Source organism: Setaria viridis, chromosome 4 (genome assembly GCF_005286985.2).
Source record: "Setaria viridis chromosome 4, Setaria_viridis_v4.0, whole genome shotgun sequence".
Taxonomy (NCBI): Eukaryota; Viridiplantae; Streptophyta; class Magnoliopsida; order Poales; family Poaceae; genus Setaria; species Setaria viridis.
Window position 1 is genome coordinate 7,385,120 of NC_048266.2, and position 14,616 is coordinate 7,399,735.

Consider the following 14,616-nt stretch of genomic DNA (forward strand, 5'->3'; position numbering starts at 1 on the left):
GTGCATTGATGCTTCCCTTCAAAATATACTACACTTAACTGAAGAATACTGTGCTGAATTGCAACACTACACCTCTACACATTAGTACCTCACTAATGCAAGCACCGGCTACGCTCATATGGACACCGCAACATTGTTTTGGTAGAGATGGCTGCGGGATGTGCTGCAGCTGCACAGTAAACAGCTGCAGCCAGCCATTAATAATTGCAAAGCAGCCAGCTGCTGCGGCGGCGGAGAGCCGTGCTGCAGCTGCTTGCTCGCTGCAAAGCCGAAGCAGCCAGCCGAACGAGCTTGGCAAAGCTTACGGGCACAGCCGTTCGGCTAGCTGTAGCTTGGCTGCTTGGGCCCGCAGCTGCAGCCGAAAGCGCTGCAAAAAATCAGTGTTTAACTACGCAAAGTTTACCCCCAACTCCCAACTTTAGCACTATGCAAAAAGAAGATTCCTCATCACATCAAACTTGCGATACATGCATAGAGTACTAAATGTAGACGAAATTAAAAACTAATTGCACGGTTTTGTTGTACTTTGCGAGACGAATCTTTTGAGCCTAATTAGTCAATGTTTGGACAATAATTCACAAATACAAACGAAACGCTACAGTGTACTACAGTGCTGTAACAGTAATTTAGCACCTCCAAACTTTACCAACTAAACAAGACGTAGGACTCTACAAGCCCAGCCCGGGGCTCACACGTTTGACGTCTAGACGAGGTGAGCCGCGGCGGAGTACGCCTCCAGCTCCTCGAGCAACCCGCGGAGTCTGCAGCAGCGCGCAGAGGCACAGAGCTTGCTGTGCCCGTGTGCCGCCAGTAAAGCAATCGGGCTCAGGGACGCGACTGGGCTTGAGCCTAACTGGACTCGTGGACTCATGGGCTTCAAAAATCAACCTACGAAGTTCTCTACAAGCCTGAGCTTTCTGTTAGCAGAACGAGTGACAGAAAACAGACCTCAATCGAAGTCAGCGACTGCCTGACCGCCAGAAAGACTTGAGACATGATTGGGTGACCACGCACACGCAGCAGGTTTGCAGCCCTGCTCCCATCTATGCCGTCACCGCCAGCATGCCAACCGAAACCCACATACGTACACTGACATTTCCCACGGCTATTCGCTCCACATCATTGAAAAATCCAGATCCTCGCGTCTTGTCCACATCGTCAAAATGTCTCACCAAACAACCCCACACGACGATTGACAAAGGACAAACTCATTCAGTGAGTTCCTTATTTCAATTTAAACAGATACTGTAGATGTCATGAGGTATAGTCCTGAGTAGCAGAAAATAAATGCTACACGCTACATAGCATATCTGATACAGATTGCAATATTGTATATGAAGTATATACACCATGAACCGCAAATGTTATAAAGCCCACCCAACCATGAGCCTGTAAAGGTAGAACCCATCCAACCATGAACTGCAAAAAGAAAATTGGCACACGTTACGAAGCCCATAAGTATATACACCGTGAACTGCAAGACTTCATCCAACCAAGACCCTGCATATGAAGTCGATCGGACATAAACTCAATAGCAAGTAATTGAATCTCACAGTCACATATAAACCAGTGAATGGTGAAGCATCAACTAGGCAAGGTAGGAACGCAAGAACATCATGCTTCAGTTTCCGGCCCTTCTAGAATTTCAGAAGCAGTTTTTCCAAGTCTTTTAGATGATCCACAAGCTTCGAATATAGGCAACCCACTGCAGGACATAAAATTGCAAACATGGTTTCATTACTGACATCGTTCTTAAGGAATTATGTATCTGCAATACTTGATTTAGTAGTTCATTCATGGCATGCTGAATAGCAATCTAATTATCTAAGCAATTTTAAATGGTGTGCCAAACTGCCAATACACACATGTAGCAAGTTCACCTTAGCATATCACTGATTCATCGTGCAGAATAGCACAGGATGCAGCAGCTGATGATTTGTACTGAATTATGGGGAACCTTCAATTAGTCCAAGCTTCTTAAGGATCTCCTTCTCCTGTGTTTTATCTACAAGATGTCAAGAAAAACAAAGACACAGGAAAGTTGCTTGTTGATTTACAGAATCCAGGTGTGTTCATGATTGAAGTATCTCAAGTGGCAAGGATCCAGTAATCAGCAGGACATACATTGTGCAACATAAAATTAACATTTACGGGGGAGAATAGGAGCGCGTTCGGATTGAGGCCAGCGCGAGCCAAGCCAATATTTGGCCGTTGACCGTGACCGAAGGTGGTGTTTGGATGGCTGCCGTGATTTGGCAGGCCACTGTACAGGCAGCCAACGCGCAGTTCATTTTTCAGGCCATGCACGGCCAAATCGCGGCGGCCAATTTCATCACCAGAATTTGGCCAGCCAATCTGATTTGGCAGGGCAGGCTCTGGCCAATATCCAAACGTGCCCTAGATGCCTCTATGTCTATCCTTGCTTCCACGGGCATGCCAAAGAAATAGACAAATAATTTTTGTAGATTCAGCAAAACAAAACAAAAAACAGCAAAGAGATTCAGTTTGAAGTTTTCGCTGATGAAATGACTTGAATCCAAATAAGTAAGCTACAAAATCACATGTTAGGATACATTCTTCGTCAGGGTTATCTGTAAAATTTGAGTGCAGAGCATTTCCAACAATGTCCACTATTGGAGATGTTGTCGTGGAGGATTCAATGCACAATATGGCAGCAATGGCGTCTAGTTGTTCAACCTCATTTCTGAACATTAGCCTTGCATGTGCTACAGCAGACAAAATAAACTGTAAGAACAGGGTAAGAATATCAATTGTGAAAAGGAGGAAAGAATCCCAGGAGATAACAGAACATGCCTTGTGCAAGCCTTATCAAACTTTCAAGCATGCGTACCGTTGTTCTTGCTGCAACAGAAGCCAATTATTGAGAGGCAGGAAACTCTTAAGGCTAGGGATTAATATTGTTTGGCTAACCTGCATTATGTGTTCCTGATCTTCTCTGAAGCTGATAATAGCTCGAGATAACTCTTTCTGCCTCCTTTGTCAAAACTGGTTTAAACCGCTTTACATAATTGATGTACCTGGAATTTCGAAATACTCAGGTATCATTGTACGGTATTGACAGCGAAAGACAGGAAAATTTCGGTGCTGAACAGCACATTCAGCTAAATGCACTTGGGAACTTTCTGCTGGTCATTATTTACGCTCTGACAAAGAGCATTTTCAGAAGCTGACAAATGAGGTGAGGATATCAAATAAAACATAACAAAATAATTTTGTTTGTATTGCTGTAAACCAGCCTCTAAGCTCAGCCTTATCAACATGGGAGGTAAATAGTACATCAAGGGTCTCCACCTTCTCAACTTGGGGAGCGTCCATTTTACATCAGAAGCATTTGTCTTGTCTTTCTTTTCATCAAAATTCTGCACATTTTAAAAATTCACTTCTTAATAGAAACTTTTCATGTTGACTGACAACCCACTGGGTTATTTTCATGCTTATAGATTAAGAATATTCAAGATGCAGATAGTAGAGTTAAGTCCAACTTAATAACAACAAAACATACCTCCTTCAATATATGAGATGAAACTATTTTATCCCAATCAGAATTTTGTGTATCCAAGAGAACAAGAACTATATCAAATCTACTCAACAGTGGTCCTGAAAGTGTTGTATTCACAGATAAGCCTGAAAGGGAAAAGCAAAGATACAGTGATCAGAATGGATAAGGCCTTCTCGGATGTTATAGTTTTAAAAGAACATGGCTTCAAGAAACTGTAGTTTCAGAGACCAGAGATGTGCAAAACCATGGTTTACTCAGAACCCCCCCAAACCCCTGTTCATGCTTAAAATTCCTGTACAATGCTGTTTGGCCTGCAAAGGGCCCCATTAATGAAATTCAGGTGGGGCATCCCCCCACCCCCACCCCCCGCCTTGACCCTCAAAAAAAAAAAACCATGGTTTAGAAAAAAGAGGTACGGAGTGCAGTTACTAACGGCCTGTTTGGATGTTTCAGTTTTGAAAAACATGGTATCAAGGAAAGGAACTCGAGTTTCAGAGACCAGAGACGTGGAAAACCACGGTTTGGAAAAAAGAAGTCCCAAGTGGGGCTTCTAATTTGTACAGTTTCCTTTTTAGTTCTTTTGGTTTCAATAAAATCCTACACAGCGGGGGCCTCCCTCGCTGTATTTACATCAAAAAAAAAAGTGGGGCTTCTAAAACTCCAAAAAGACTACCTTAGAAATACCATGGTTCTCAAAAGTACAGTTTTTTTTTTTGCATTGAAAGCACTCTTAGCTTTCCAAAACCGTAGTATTTTTTTTCTAAAACTTCAAAAAAGAAATTAGTGCCCAAAAAGGCCCAAAACCCAAAAAAGGCAGTTTTAGCAATACCATGGTTTTCAAAACTATATAATTCACTACACCCGAACACCTCTTAGCTTTCCAAAACAAAAGTGTTTAACAAAACCATAGTATCTTCCCAAAACTCCAAAAAAGAACTTTGTATTGAAACAACAATTACCTAAGAACTAGCAAGGGACGATAAAAGCTTAGAAGCAATCATTTGCTTTTTAATGCCTTGCTAAATTATTATTGTTAAGCAGATTGAAAAGGGTTTGGACCAATTTACAGGTTATGGAAGTCCTCCAAATAAATCTTAAGAAATTAACTAGCCTTGTAATATTATTGTCCAATAGCCCAATAACACTATCGTAATGGAATCCAGAAACGATGTTTAACTTAAGTAACTATGCTATATAATTGCTTGATGTGTAAAAGCACTACTTTCATCAGGGTCATATTGCCCTTTTGGATTCGTGGCACCAAAGACAGTAGTCCTTGAACTGAGTGTTGTGACTAATCCAGCCTGGAAGACAGAAGAAACAATGCTGAGTCAAAGTGTACACTAGTATTGTGAATGATGCAGAAACTGGTAAATTTTCAAAGAAGCAGTGCCTTTGCAATACTTATTGTCTGTTGCTCCATGGCTTCATGTATTGTTGTTCTGTCGTGCTCTCGCATGCTATTGAGAAGAATGTCAAATTAAGGTGGCATAGACCTCCACAATAATTAGATTATAAAACAATCTTTGCATTAATTTTAGCAAGAATCCAAAAGTATTGCATAACACATCATGGCTTATAAAAAGTATGAACAGCACTCTGATAGGACGAGCAAAGAAATGAGTGGCCATCACTATCATGGAAATATATGAATTATCCATTCATGTCCAGCAAAAGAAAAAGCTCTCCATTTATCATGGAAAATAAATCAGGTAAAAACTATATATGCAGATTATCTGAGATCTCATGTATGTCCAGGGACATTAGTGGTCATCACTCATCAGACCCAGCCCTGGAGCAGGGCACAAGGGCACCTCCAAGGGGCATAAGGGAAAGGGGCCCCTAACCTTGGCAGAGTTTACTCCATTAAAGAGGGTGGTTTGTTACATGCATGTGTATACATCTCATACATGTGTGTACAAAAAAATAACTGCAATTATTGGACATCTATACCAGGCATGTGTATGCATCTCGTACACAGCCCTGTTATTGGATATCAGAACTACGAGCTAGTATTATTAATATTTTTTACACTGTCAGATGATGTCTAATATAGTTTAGGAATTGGAATGTGTTGAATTTCAGATAATCAAAGAGCACTACGATGGCACTAGCCAATGGTATTAAGTCAAAAATCAGTTGCTGATTGTTAACCTGTCGAATTCATCAATGCAGCATAAACCACCATCAGCCAGAACAAGAGCACCAGCCTCAAGCATCCACTCTCCTGATATCAGAGCAACACCCCCGAAATAAAATCGTTATTAGCTTCAGATGAAACAAAAAAAACCTAACATACAAAGAATAACGCTATGTGAGACATAATAAGTACCTCCATCCTTGACAGCTGTAACAGTTAAACCAGCACTGGTGCTTCCAAGGCCAGTTGTGATCACAGAGCGGCTGCTCAATTTAGCAGCAAACTTTAAAAACTGAGATTTACCAGTACCTGAAATTCAATGGAACAAAATATAGTTGCAATTTTGACTTTCATTTTCTAAATAAAAGTTTTCCCTCATTTTCAGGAATAGTTAGGGTGGTCTGCCTATATAATTAGCAACTAGCACTCTTGGAATTAAGCGATAGATCAATCTACTATCTTATTTTTCCTTCTCTATACCCTGTCTCGCTGATGAAGTCACCAACCACGGGTCCCCAGCTCCACTGACAAGGTCCAGAAACCTCTCACGACTACCCTCTCTGATCCAATCCACATGCTGAACATGACAGTGCTTAATTGTTTTAACTAGCAGTTACTTTTTTTTTTCTTCTGATGCCTCTTTAGCATTGTTACCAGGACACCCAACTAATTTTTTTCTGAGTCAGTCTATCGACACCCTAGTCGAGTTCCAAATGATATGTGGCAACTACAAACTCTTATGGCTGAAGGGGCTGGAGTCCAAATTGGACTCCGCCACCCATGCTCATACCCATGCTCATGTCCATGCAATATAGTCTCTAGGTGCCTTTGCAGGCAGAGCTCCTGCGCTTTTCTCTCAAAAGCTCATCTTTGCAGCACCCCGTGGAGAAATTGCTACTTGTCTATACATGTCATGAATACTGTACCTGGATCACCAACAAGAAGCATATGGGGTTCTCCACGAACCTTTGTTCCAGAAGCATCAACATGCTGCACTCCACCAATTAATGTAAGAGCAACTGCAATCATGAAACATTGCGATGTTTTGCTAACTTAATTTTACAATAACTAGTCCAAAAATAATAAGTTAGTGAGTATGTTTAGAGAGAAAAATCTAGATTCGAAACAAGAATTCCTTATAAGCTTATAGTGAGATTTATAATATAAATTAATGAAATATTATGGAGCCTGAAATCACTATCAGACACTACGAAGCATTTAATATGATATGGCTCTCTCATTCTTCTTTGGACTGAACTTTAATATAGAGTACAAGTTTTTTGGGGGGTTCTCAGCCGTTTGATATAAACTCAACCAGGTCATTATGAATATTGAAAATTGAGCAACATCATGCAATCCGCTGTGATGTTTTGAGGCTTGGCAATCACTTGAGGTTGGAAATATGGTGCACATAAAGCACCAGACAGGATGAAGAACTAAGAATGAATTATGAGTTTATGACAGGTTTTAGGTATAAACTTTTCAGTGTTATGTTGAATAACCATTGTGTAATGCAATTCATGTTGTCTAATTACAGCTCGGCAGGCTCAGCTTGATCTTGATGCTAAATTACTTTTAGAAGTCATACAGAACTATATATGAATGAAATAAGTAAAGTGAAAAATACTTTCGTGCTCCTATAGGAAATGAAAAAAAATGTTGGCTAGACAATTGGCTCATACTACTTGCTACTGCTTTAAATTTTTGTGCATTTTAAGTCCTGAGAGCATATATCAAGGTTAGCTGCACAATTGTAAAGCTACTTTACTAATTACGGTTAATAGTTAGTACAACTATAAAGCTCAGAGTTGCATACCTGCAAGCTTTACAGTGAATAGCCCAAAAATTTGAGGACAGATGCCTTCCAAGATAAAGTTTCTTCCTGTATATAACAGAAACAGAATAAGATATCGTGTGCCGTCAACATCATCCTCAGCACTGAGCTGCATTGAGAGTTTGCTGCCATATTGCAGGAGTGCAGCTGATCACATGTGTGACGCACATGCCATCTCAGCAACGTGGGGGTGCCAAGGGTGGGAACCATGGCCACCATCACACAGGTCAAGCATGAGCTGTCTTGAAACTTGAAAGGTGAATGAAGAGAAGTTGTTACATGCAGCAGTACTGTTGACCTGAGCATTACCCTTGGGGTACTGTTGCAGCACATGTTTACTGGTTTTTACTTGGCTGCTGCTCAGCAACGTATATTAATGTTCACATTAGGTAAAGAAAATAGGCATATTGATTTAGTGATAGTTCGGAGACAAACCCATCTATGAAATGAGAAGTAGCTGGTTGGCTGTTATCATTAAGCAAAGAATGATTTTTTCTTTTTGCACCCAAACTTTCTAATTGTCCCAATGTCACACGACTAATTGGAAAAATGCAATGCATTATATATGCTTAAAGGGTAGAACATCGGTGGTTTAGGCCAGTCCAGGAAACACCCAGGCACATACTAAGAATGAGAATTTAAGCACCTTTTAGTGGAGTAAGCCTGTATTTTTTCCAGAAATGCTTAAACTCCTCTTCAGTTTCCGCAGGAATGTCTATATCAGATTTCAGCTCATTTGTTCTCCTGTATGCACATAGTCATTCATAAACATAAGAACAATGAATGAGAGTAACTTACATTGTTCAAACTTGAAAATCCAGAAACAACAAACCATTGGACAAATAAGGCCCTGTTTGGCAAAGCTCTGAGAGCTGGTTCTCTGCTGAATTCAACAGGAGCCTTGCCAATAGGGCTGGGCATTCGGTTTTCGGTTCGGTTCGGTTCCTCGGTTTTTGAAGAAATTCAGTTCTTATAAAATAGGAACCGATCGGTTCTCAAAAATTCTCGGAACCTACCATTTCGGTTTTCGGTTATTTCGGTTCGGTTCTGATTCTAACCGAACTAACCGAAATTTTTCAAAAGAGGTCAAGGCAACAATAAATATGTGTTCTAAGGCAAATTTATGCAACACTATATCCATTTTCAATAGTAATAATTTATAGGGGAACAATAGCAATATAGTAACACAAATATATAGTAGTTCAAATATGAAACACCACACATAAACCAAACATAATCTTACAAAATACAAGTAAGTGAAGTATAATTCATGTAATTCGGTTCTTTCGGTTAATTCGGTTAACCGAGAGTAGGAACCGAATTTTCTTCGGTTATTTCAGTTCCTCAATATCAGGAACCGAATAAGGAACCGAATCTTTCGGTTTCGGTTCCGGTTCTTTCGGTTCGGTTTTTCAGTTTCGGTTATTTTTGCCCAGGCCTACTTGCCAAACAGTTTTTCAGAGAGAAGTGATTCTCTGCTGATTCTGTGAAGTGATTCTCTAAAATGAACTTTTTTTGAAGGGCAAACTGTGGGGGAGTTCCCCACATTCTCTAAAATGAACTAAGAGGCTGGGAGCTGAAAAAAGTAGCTTCTCCTGATTCTGTGAAGTGATTCTCCATCCTGATTTTAAGAGTTTATGCTACAGAATCAAAGAGAATCACTTTCAGCCACAAAATCACTTGTCTCAAAGAATCAGCTCCCATAGAGAATTAGAATCAGATGGAGCTCTATCAAACATGCCCTAAAAATAGCTTCCAGCTTCTACAGTCTAAACATAGTCTACCTCTAATGACATCTGATCTGACTACTTCCGTGCATGATAAAGAAAACTACAGTGCAGTCACCGAAGCCTAGTGAATGAGTCAGGTTATAGACAGTAGACAAAGGCTTCTGCTTAGTTGGCTGCATACAGGCTAGACATGGAAAACAAGAATAAAATTTCAACTATTATGAACGTGATAAAACTTTGTTGGTGTCACAGGATTGATCTGGATGCATGAACAGGCTCCCAATTCTTAGCGAGTATACTATATTACTATGCAATAAAATACTTTAAAGAACAAGGAAATTAGTATCGCATAGCTGAAAAGGTGATTACAACTCTAATGATCAAAAGGTTCAAATTAGTTGAACCGAAGCTTGCTGAATGACCAAATTGTAAATTATCAAATTACCTCACATAATTGGCAAGCAGCATAGGATCAAGATTGGATCGCACATCCTTAATATCAGGAGACCATTTGGCAGATAATATACCCGTAATAATGACATCATCTGAAGAAAGAACAAACACGGCTAAATATAATGAAATAGCAAGTTAAACCAACAAGGCAACAATGGATGACCATTAATACGCAACTCATGCAAATGAATAGAATATATTCCGCTTTGACTTTTCATCATGGAAATATCAAGAAATCAATATTAAAATGTTATAAAGTTAACTGGTCAAGCTGCCCTCAGAAATATCAAGGGTTCTGACTTTTCGAGCTCAGAACATAACTGGGAATTTCAGAAGGTTAAAAAAAAGGGAATGCAGGATAACAACACAGGACATGTGGGACAAAAGAATACCATTAGTAGTTCCACATAATCATGTGGATGAAGCACAAAAATGCTGCTTACCTCCAGCTTTAATGTTATCGACAAGGTCATCCATCAAAATTACAGGCATCGAACGGGGTATAGATCCAACACCCAGAAGTTGTACATTTTCTTGAATTTTGATTTCTTGGTAATCACGGCAGACGGTAGTACCTTCTATGAACTGGAAAGAAGCACTTCCACATCCTCTTGAACTCTATATGGACAGTAGAATTATCAGTAACAATTTCCACAGCAGTTCAAGCAAAAGTTCAACCAACTGCAAAACGTAAAAGGCAAGAGTACATCTATCACAGGCAAGTGTTCACCACATGTTGAAAAATATGTGTAGAACAAGGGGAACAACAACACCAAAAGCATCTACTAAGAAAGTCAAATACCTCCGATGGACACAATGCAGGAAGGTTTATACGATTCCCAGCCTCCAGCTCAGGATAAAGCAGGAATCTGTTCAAGGTACAGAAAGCTAGATATCATCTGTCAAGTGTATGAATGTATGATCATAATGTTCAACAATACTTCTTAGGAGAAATGATGAGGTCAATAATCTTTTCCGTTATATGTCAACTCAGAAAATTATATGGAAGTTCGTCTGAACTTTCAGGGCAATCAACAAACTGTTTTGAACTCTGAGTGAATCTCACCGAATAGTGTTAAGCCTGCATAATGCTTTAAAGATGGCATGCTTCTCAAATAGTTACACTGTATGCCCTTGAGGGAGATGCTTAAGTTATGAAGAATACAGAGAGAGACAACTTGCTCAGGGAACTTTTGGCTTACAGGTTTAAGTAACCCAAATAGGCTAGTGTTAGCAACAATGTAACAGAAGATGGTCTAATCTCGCCAGCTCAACTAGAAATATGAAACTCTACTTTAGTTTTAGGAAGTCTTTCCCTCTCTTTTTTAAGAGGCTTCTACCTAACCAGCTTAATCAGTAGACCGCCATCAGAAATAACAGAACTGCACTAATACGAAATTCATGGTGATGCTTCACCAGCCCATATTAGTGTACAAAAGGTCCTGAAATATGCATCACAAACCTGTGCTGACACTTCTTGCACATGTAATACCTCTCTCGCTCAATCATCTTGACGCCACCCGATCTGATCACAGTTCCCTTCAGGGTAATCAATTTCTTCATGTGATTCGCCCTCACCTTTCCAATACTCGGGGACGCCTCTGCAAAACACGTCCATCACCACCAAGTCACGAATCGGATGAAATGGACCGCCAAATCGTGACCAAATCACCACACAGGCATTCGAACGAACACAAGAGTTGCACAAGCACGCACCAGGGAATTCTAGCGGTGATCCAGAGACGTCGATACGTACGTGCACTAACTTCTTCGATGCTGCGTGTTTCAAATCACCCAATTCCTCGATCATATCACCCTGCAAGGCAATACTGAGGTTTCAGAAAAGAGTGGGGAATGGGAATGCAGGAGGCGGCCCTTAGCCCGGCTGGTTCGCTGACCTTCACACATCGAGCGGCCTTGTCGAGTAAGGAGAGGTACTTGTCGGGATAGGAGTAGAGTTTCCCGGCGAACTTGGGGTCGAAGTCCATAAGCTCCGCGAATCTGCGAGAGGAGATGAGGTTAGGGTTTGGAGAAGAGGACAGGAGGAGCTGGTCCGGAGGAGGACGCACTCAATAACGAGCGGGAAATGGAGCTTCGATGGGTCGTCGTCGAGGAGGATGCTGTGAATGTTGTCGGAGTAGGAGTCTTGGAGGAAGCCCGCAAGCGCACCCACCTGGGCTTCATCCTCCTTCTTCTTCTTCTCCGACGACGACATTTGGGCGGCGGCGGGGATTTGGGCGGGAAACGGCGGAGTGGAGGCGGCGATGATGGTCAGGACTCAGGATATTGAGCGGCTCAATTTTTCTCTTTCCCCTGATTTTTTTTTCTCTGCAAGAGAGAGGGCTCTATAGTGGGCTTGCGAAAATATACGAGGTCCTTTGCCGAAACAGACTGTGGCCTGTGGGCCATAAGTTATGTGGGCTCAAGACTTTGATAAATATGCACTGTTGCTTGGGCTTTATTTGTCATTTACCCAGCCAGTTTTATACGGAGTACGTAATTAAAATTTCTTGATGATCATCAAGCGCCAGAGAGGTTGCTCCTTTATTTGGTAAAGTTTAAGGTTTGATGACTTGGTTTGATCTCCAAACTATTTTTTTATTTTCTTCCTATATCTTATTGCTTTTGAAAATTTAATTATTATCAAGAAAGGTATTTATATATGAACCCGATATTGCCACAATTTATAGTGTTTAGTCAAAATACTCTCCCTCTCTCGCCCCCCCCCCGACTTTTGGAATGACTAGCACAATGTCCGTGCGTTACAATGGTTATTACATAGTCCGTATTAGAATAGAAGCTAGAAACTAACACTTGGCAAAACACACTATTAACCTCTAAATCGCCATAATTCAAAATTCACGCCTTGGCTTTGATTCCGCAACCGTGACTCGGATCTACCTGACATCCAAGTCGTGCATTACAACGCATTTTCTAATTGAAATGACAATGCAGAAGATACACAAAAAAAAACAGGATGTAGAACTTACGATGCCATCAAGGTTTGATATGGCATTGTTGACCTCCTCAGCAGAGCCATAGGTGACAAAACCAAATCCTCTTGACCTGCCACTCTCCCTGTCATAGATGACCTTAGCATCAAGCACCCGCCCTTGCTCGCTGAACAGGTTCTCAAGCGCCGAGTTGTCGACACCCCATGCGAGGTTCCCTACGTATATCTTGTTTCCTGAATCCACAAAGTTTCCACCACCTCCACCGCCCCTTGGTGCTCTTGGTGCAGAGTCATCCCTAGGCGATGGTGGCCCAGAGGTCACCCTTAGTGGTCTGCCTTGAAATGTTTGTTTGAGAGGCAAGGCTAATTAGTCAGGAGCTCAATCTGCTACAACGCACTATGCACTCAAGAGAAGTAATTCAGTTCCAAAAGCTATGATGAAGTTGTTCCTAAAGTTTTCAGTTATGCTACGATTCACATTTCAACCTTTTATAGAAATGCATCTGATCTTTGTCTGTTTAGTGTTGCTATATCTTTATATTTTTCCTTCAACTGGATAGTTAATCTTCTCCAGAAGCATACCAAGAGAAAGGTAGCTTAAACCATGGAAGTATACTCACATAACCGTTGAATTGCTCAACAGCAGCTCCGGCTTCTTCAGCTGAAGACATTTTCACGAATCCAAATCCTAGGCCTCGTCCAGTCATTCTATCATATACAACCTGCAAAGCAGTTATGAACTGTTAGAAACTTAGAATAGTGAAGGCGAAATAGTGAAACGCAGAAGGTTCACTCAATGCATATGAGTTCACAATTTGAATATTGTTTCGATTTCTGGTCATAATTTACCACAAGTACATAACCATATCAGTGTTTCAAATAGTGTAACAATATGCAACTTTACTCAATTACTCCTGACTAAATTCGGTCAAGTTGTCCAGTACTCCAGTTCCATTCCAGGTGACCATATGACAGTGAGCAAGACTTTTTTAAAAGAATAATATATTTTCTATTTTAGCAAAATGACAATTTCTGACACTAATTACATAGACGGGGTGGCACAATTAACTCGTATATACCTCGACCATCTCGACGGAGCCGGCCTGCTCGAAGAGCCCGGTGAGCTGCGCGCTGTCGACGTTGAAGGGCAGATTCCCGATGAACAGCTTCAAGTCCTCGGACAACTCCTCGGTTCCCTCCTCCTCCTGCTGCTCCACGCCCTCGGTCTCGTACTCGGACGACACCGCGACGGCCACGGGCTCAAACACCCGCCGCCCCGGTGCCGACACCACGCGCAGCGGCAGCCTGAAGGGGAGGAAGGCGGAGGCCACGGTCACAGCGGGCTTCGGGGAGGATAGGGTGAGGAAGTGGGGCGAGAGGGAGGTGGAGAAGAGCGCGGCGGCCATGACACCCGAGATGGGGATGAGGATAAGGTTCCGGGGATTGGAGAGCTGGAGGTGAAGGTCGATGGCACGGGAGGAGTCGAGAGAGCGAGGAGGACCTTCTGGACATCAAGCACCGCCTCGAGGGGCTGGCACGACGGAGGCTCGCAGCTACCATTGACGCACAGGACCACCCTGCCGTGCTCCGACTCGTCCGCCTATTCCCAAACCTCGTGCTCGCTGATGAGGGAGGGCAGCGGCTGGGCGCCCTGCTCCGGCCGCCGCCCGCGCCCAATCCCCCGTCGCCTCTCTGTTCCTCTCTGTTTTGATAAGCTTTTTCCCCTTAACCCCCTCCCTTCTCTCCTTTTTCCACCCGAACCCCCCTCTCTTTAGAATATGGACTGCGGTTTGATTACCAAAAACTTGAGGGACGTTTTTGCAAAATCACCACGAGAGTGAAGACCTCAAACTTAAGGTCCTCAAGCAATAAAATTATACAACTTGAGAAAACCTGGTGAGAGATTAGTGTTCGAACTTATACGTTACAATATTATTAAATATAAATCATGACTAAAACAAACTCTATCATGTAATTCTCTAATAT

At 41.8% G+C, this 14,616-nt stretch overlaps 2 protein-coding genes across 3 annotated transcripts; both read right to left on the reverse strand.

Moving 5' to 3' along the window:
* Positions 1-1,192: 1,192 nt before the first annotated feature.
* Positions 1,193-12,009, reverse strand: LOC117854277 (probable DNA helicase MCM9). Of its 2 annotated transcripts, XM_034736587.2 has the most exons (22): positions 11,747-12,009; positions 11,576-11,678; positions 11,394-11,493; positions 11,140-11,278; positions 10,480-10,546; positions 10,121-10,295; positions 9,670-9,769; positions 8,141-8,238; positions 7,477-7,542; positions 6,587-6,679; positions 5,853-5,969; positions 5,675-5,747; positions 4,914-4,980; positions 4,743-4,824; positions 3,524-3,645; positions 3,313-3,380; positions 2,932-3,038; positions 2,815-2,862; positions 2,574-2,726; positions 1,881-2,005; positions 1,554-1,705; positions 1,193-1,419 (listed from the first exon to the last, which is right to left on the reverse strand). In XM_034736587.2, the coding sequence occupies exons 1-20, from the start codon at positions 11,890-11,892 to the stop codon at positions 1,947-1,949; spliced, it is 1,983 nt and encodes a 660-aa protein (XP_034592478.1). In that variant the 5' UTR covers positions 11,893-12,009; the 3' UTR covers positions 1,193-1,419; positions 1,554-1,705; positions 1,881-1,946. The 2 variants fall into 2 exon arrangements, with proteins under 2 accessions (XP_034592478.1, XP_034592477.1); XM_034736586.2 differs by having other exon boundaries at positions 1,193-1,705.
* A 1,431-nt stretch (positions 12,010-13,440) lies between these two features.
* Positions 13,441-14,308, reverse strand: LOC117853937 (RNA-binding protein CP29B, chloroplastic). The gene has a single exon (XM_072293513.1). It carries the CDS (start codon positions 14,034-14,036, stop codon positions 13,695-13,697), a length of 342 nt encoding a protein of 113 aa, XP_072149614.1. The 5' UTR covers positions 14,037-14,308; the 3' UTR covers positions 13,441-13,694.
* Between the last annotated feature and the right edge of the window lie 308 nt (positions 14,309-14,616).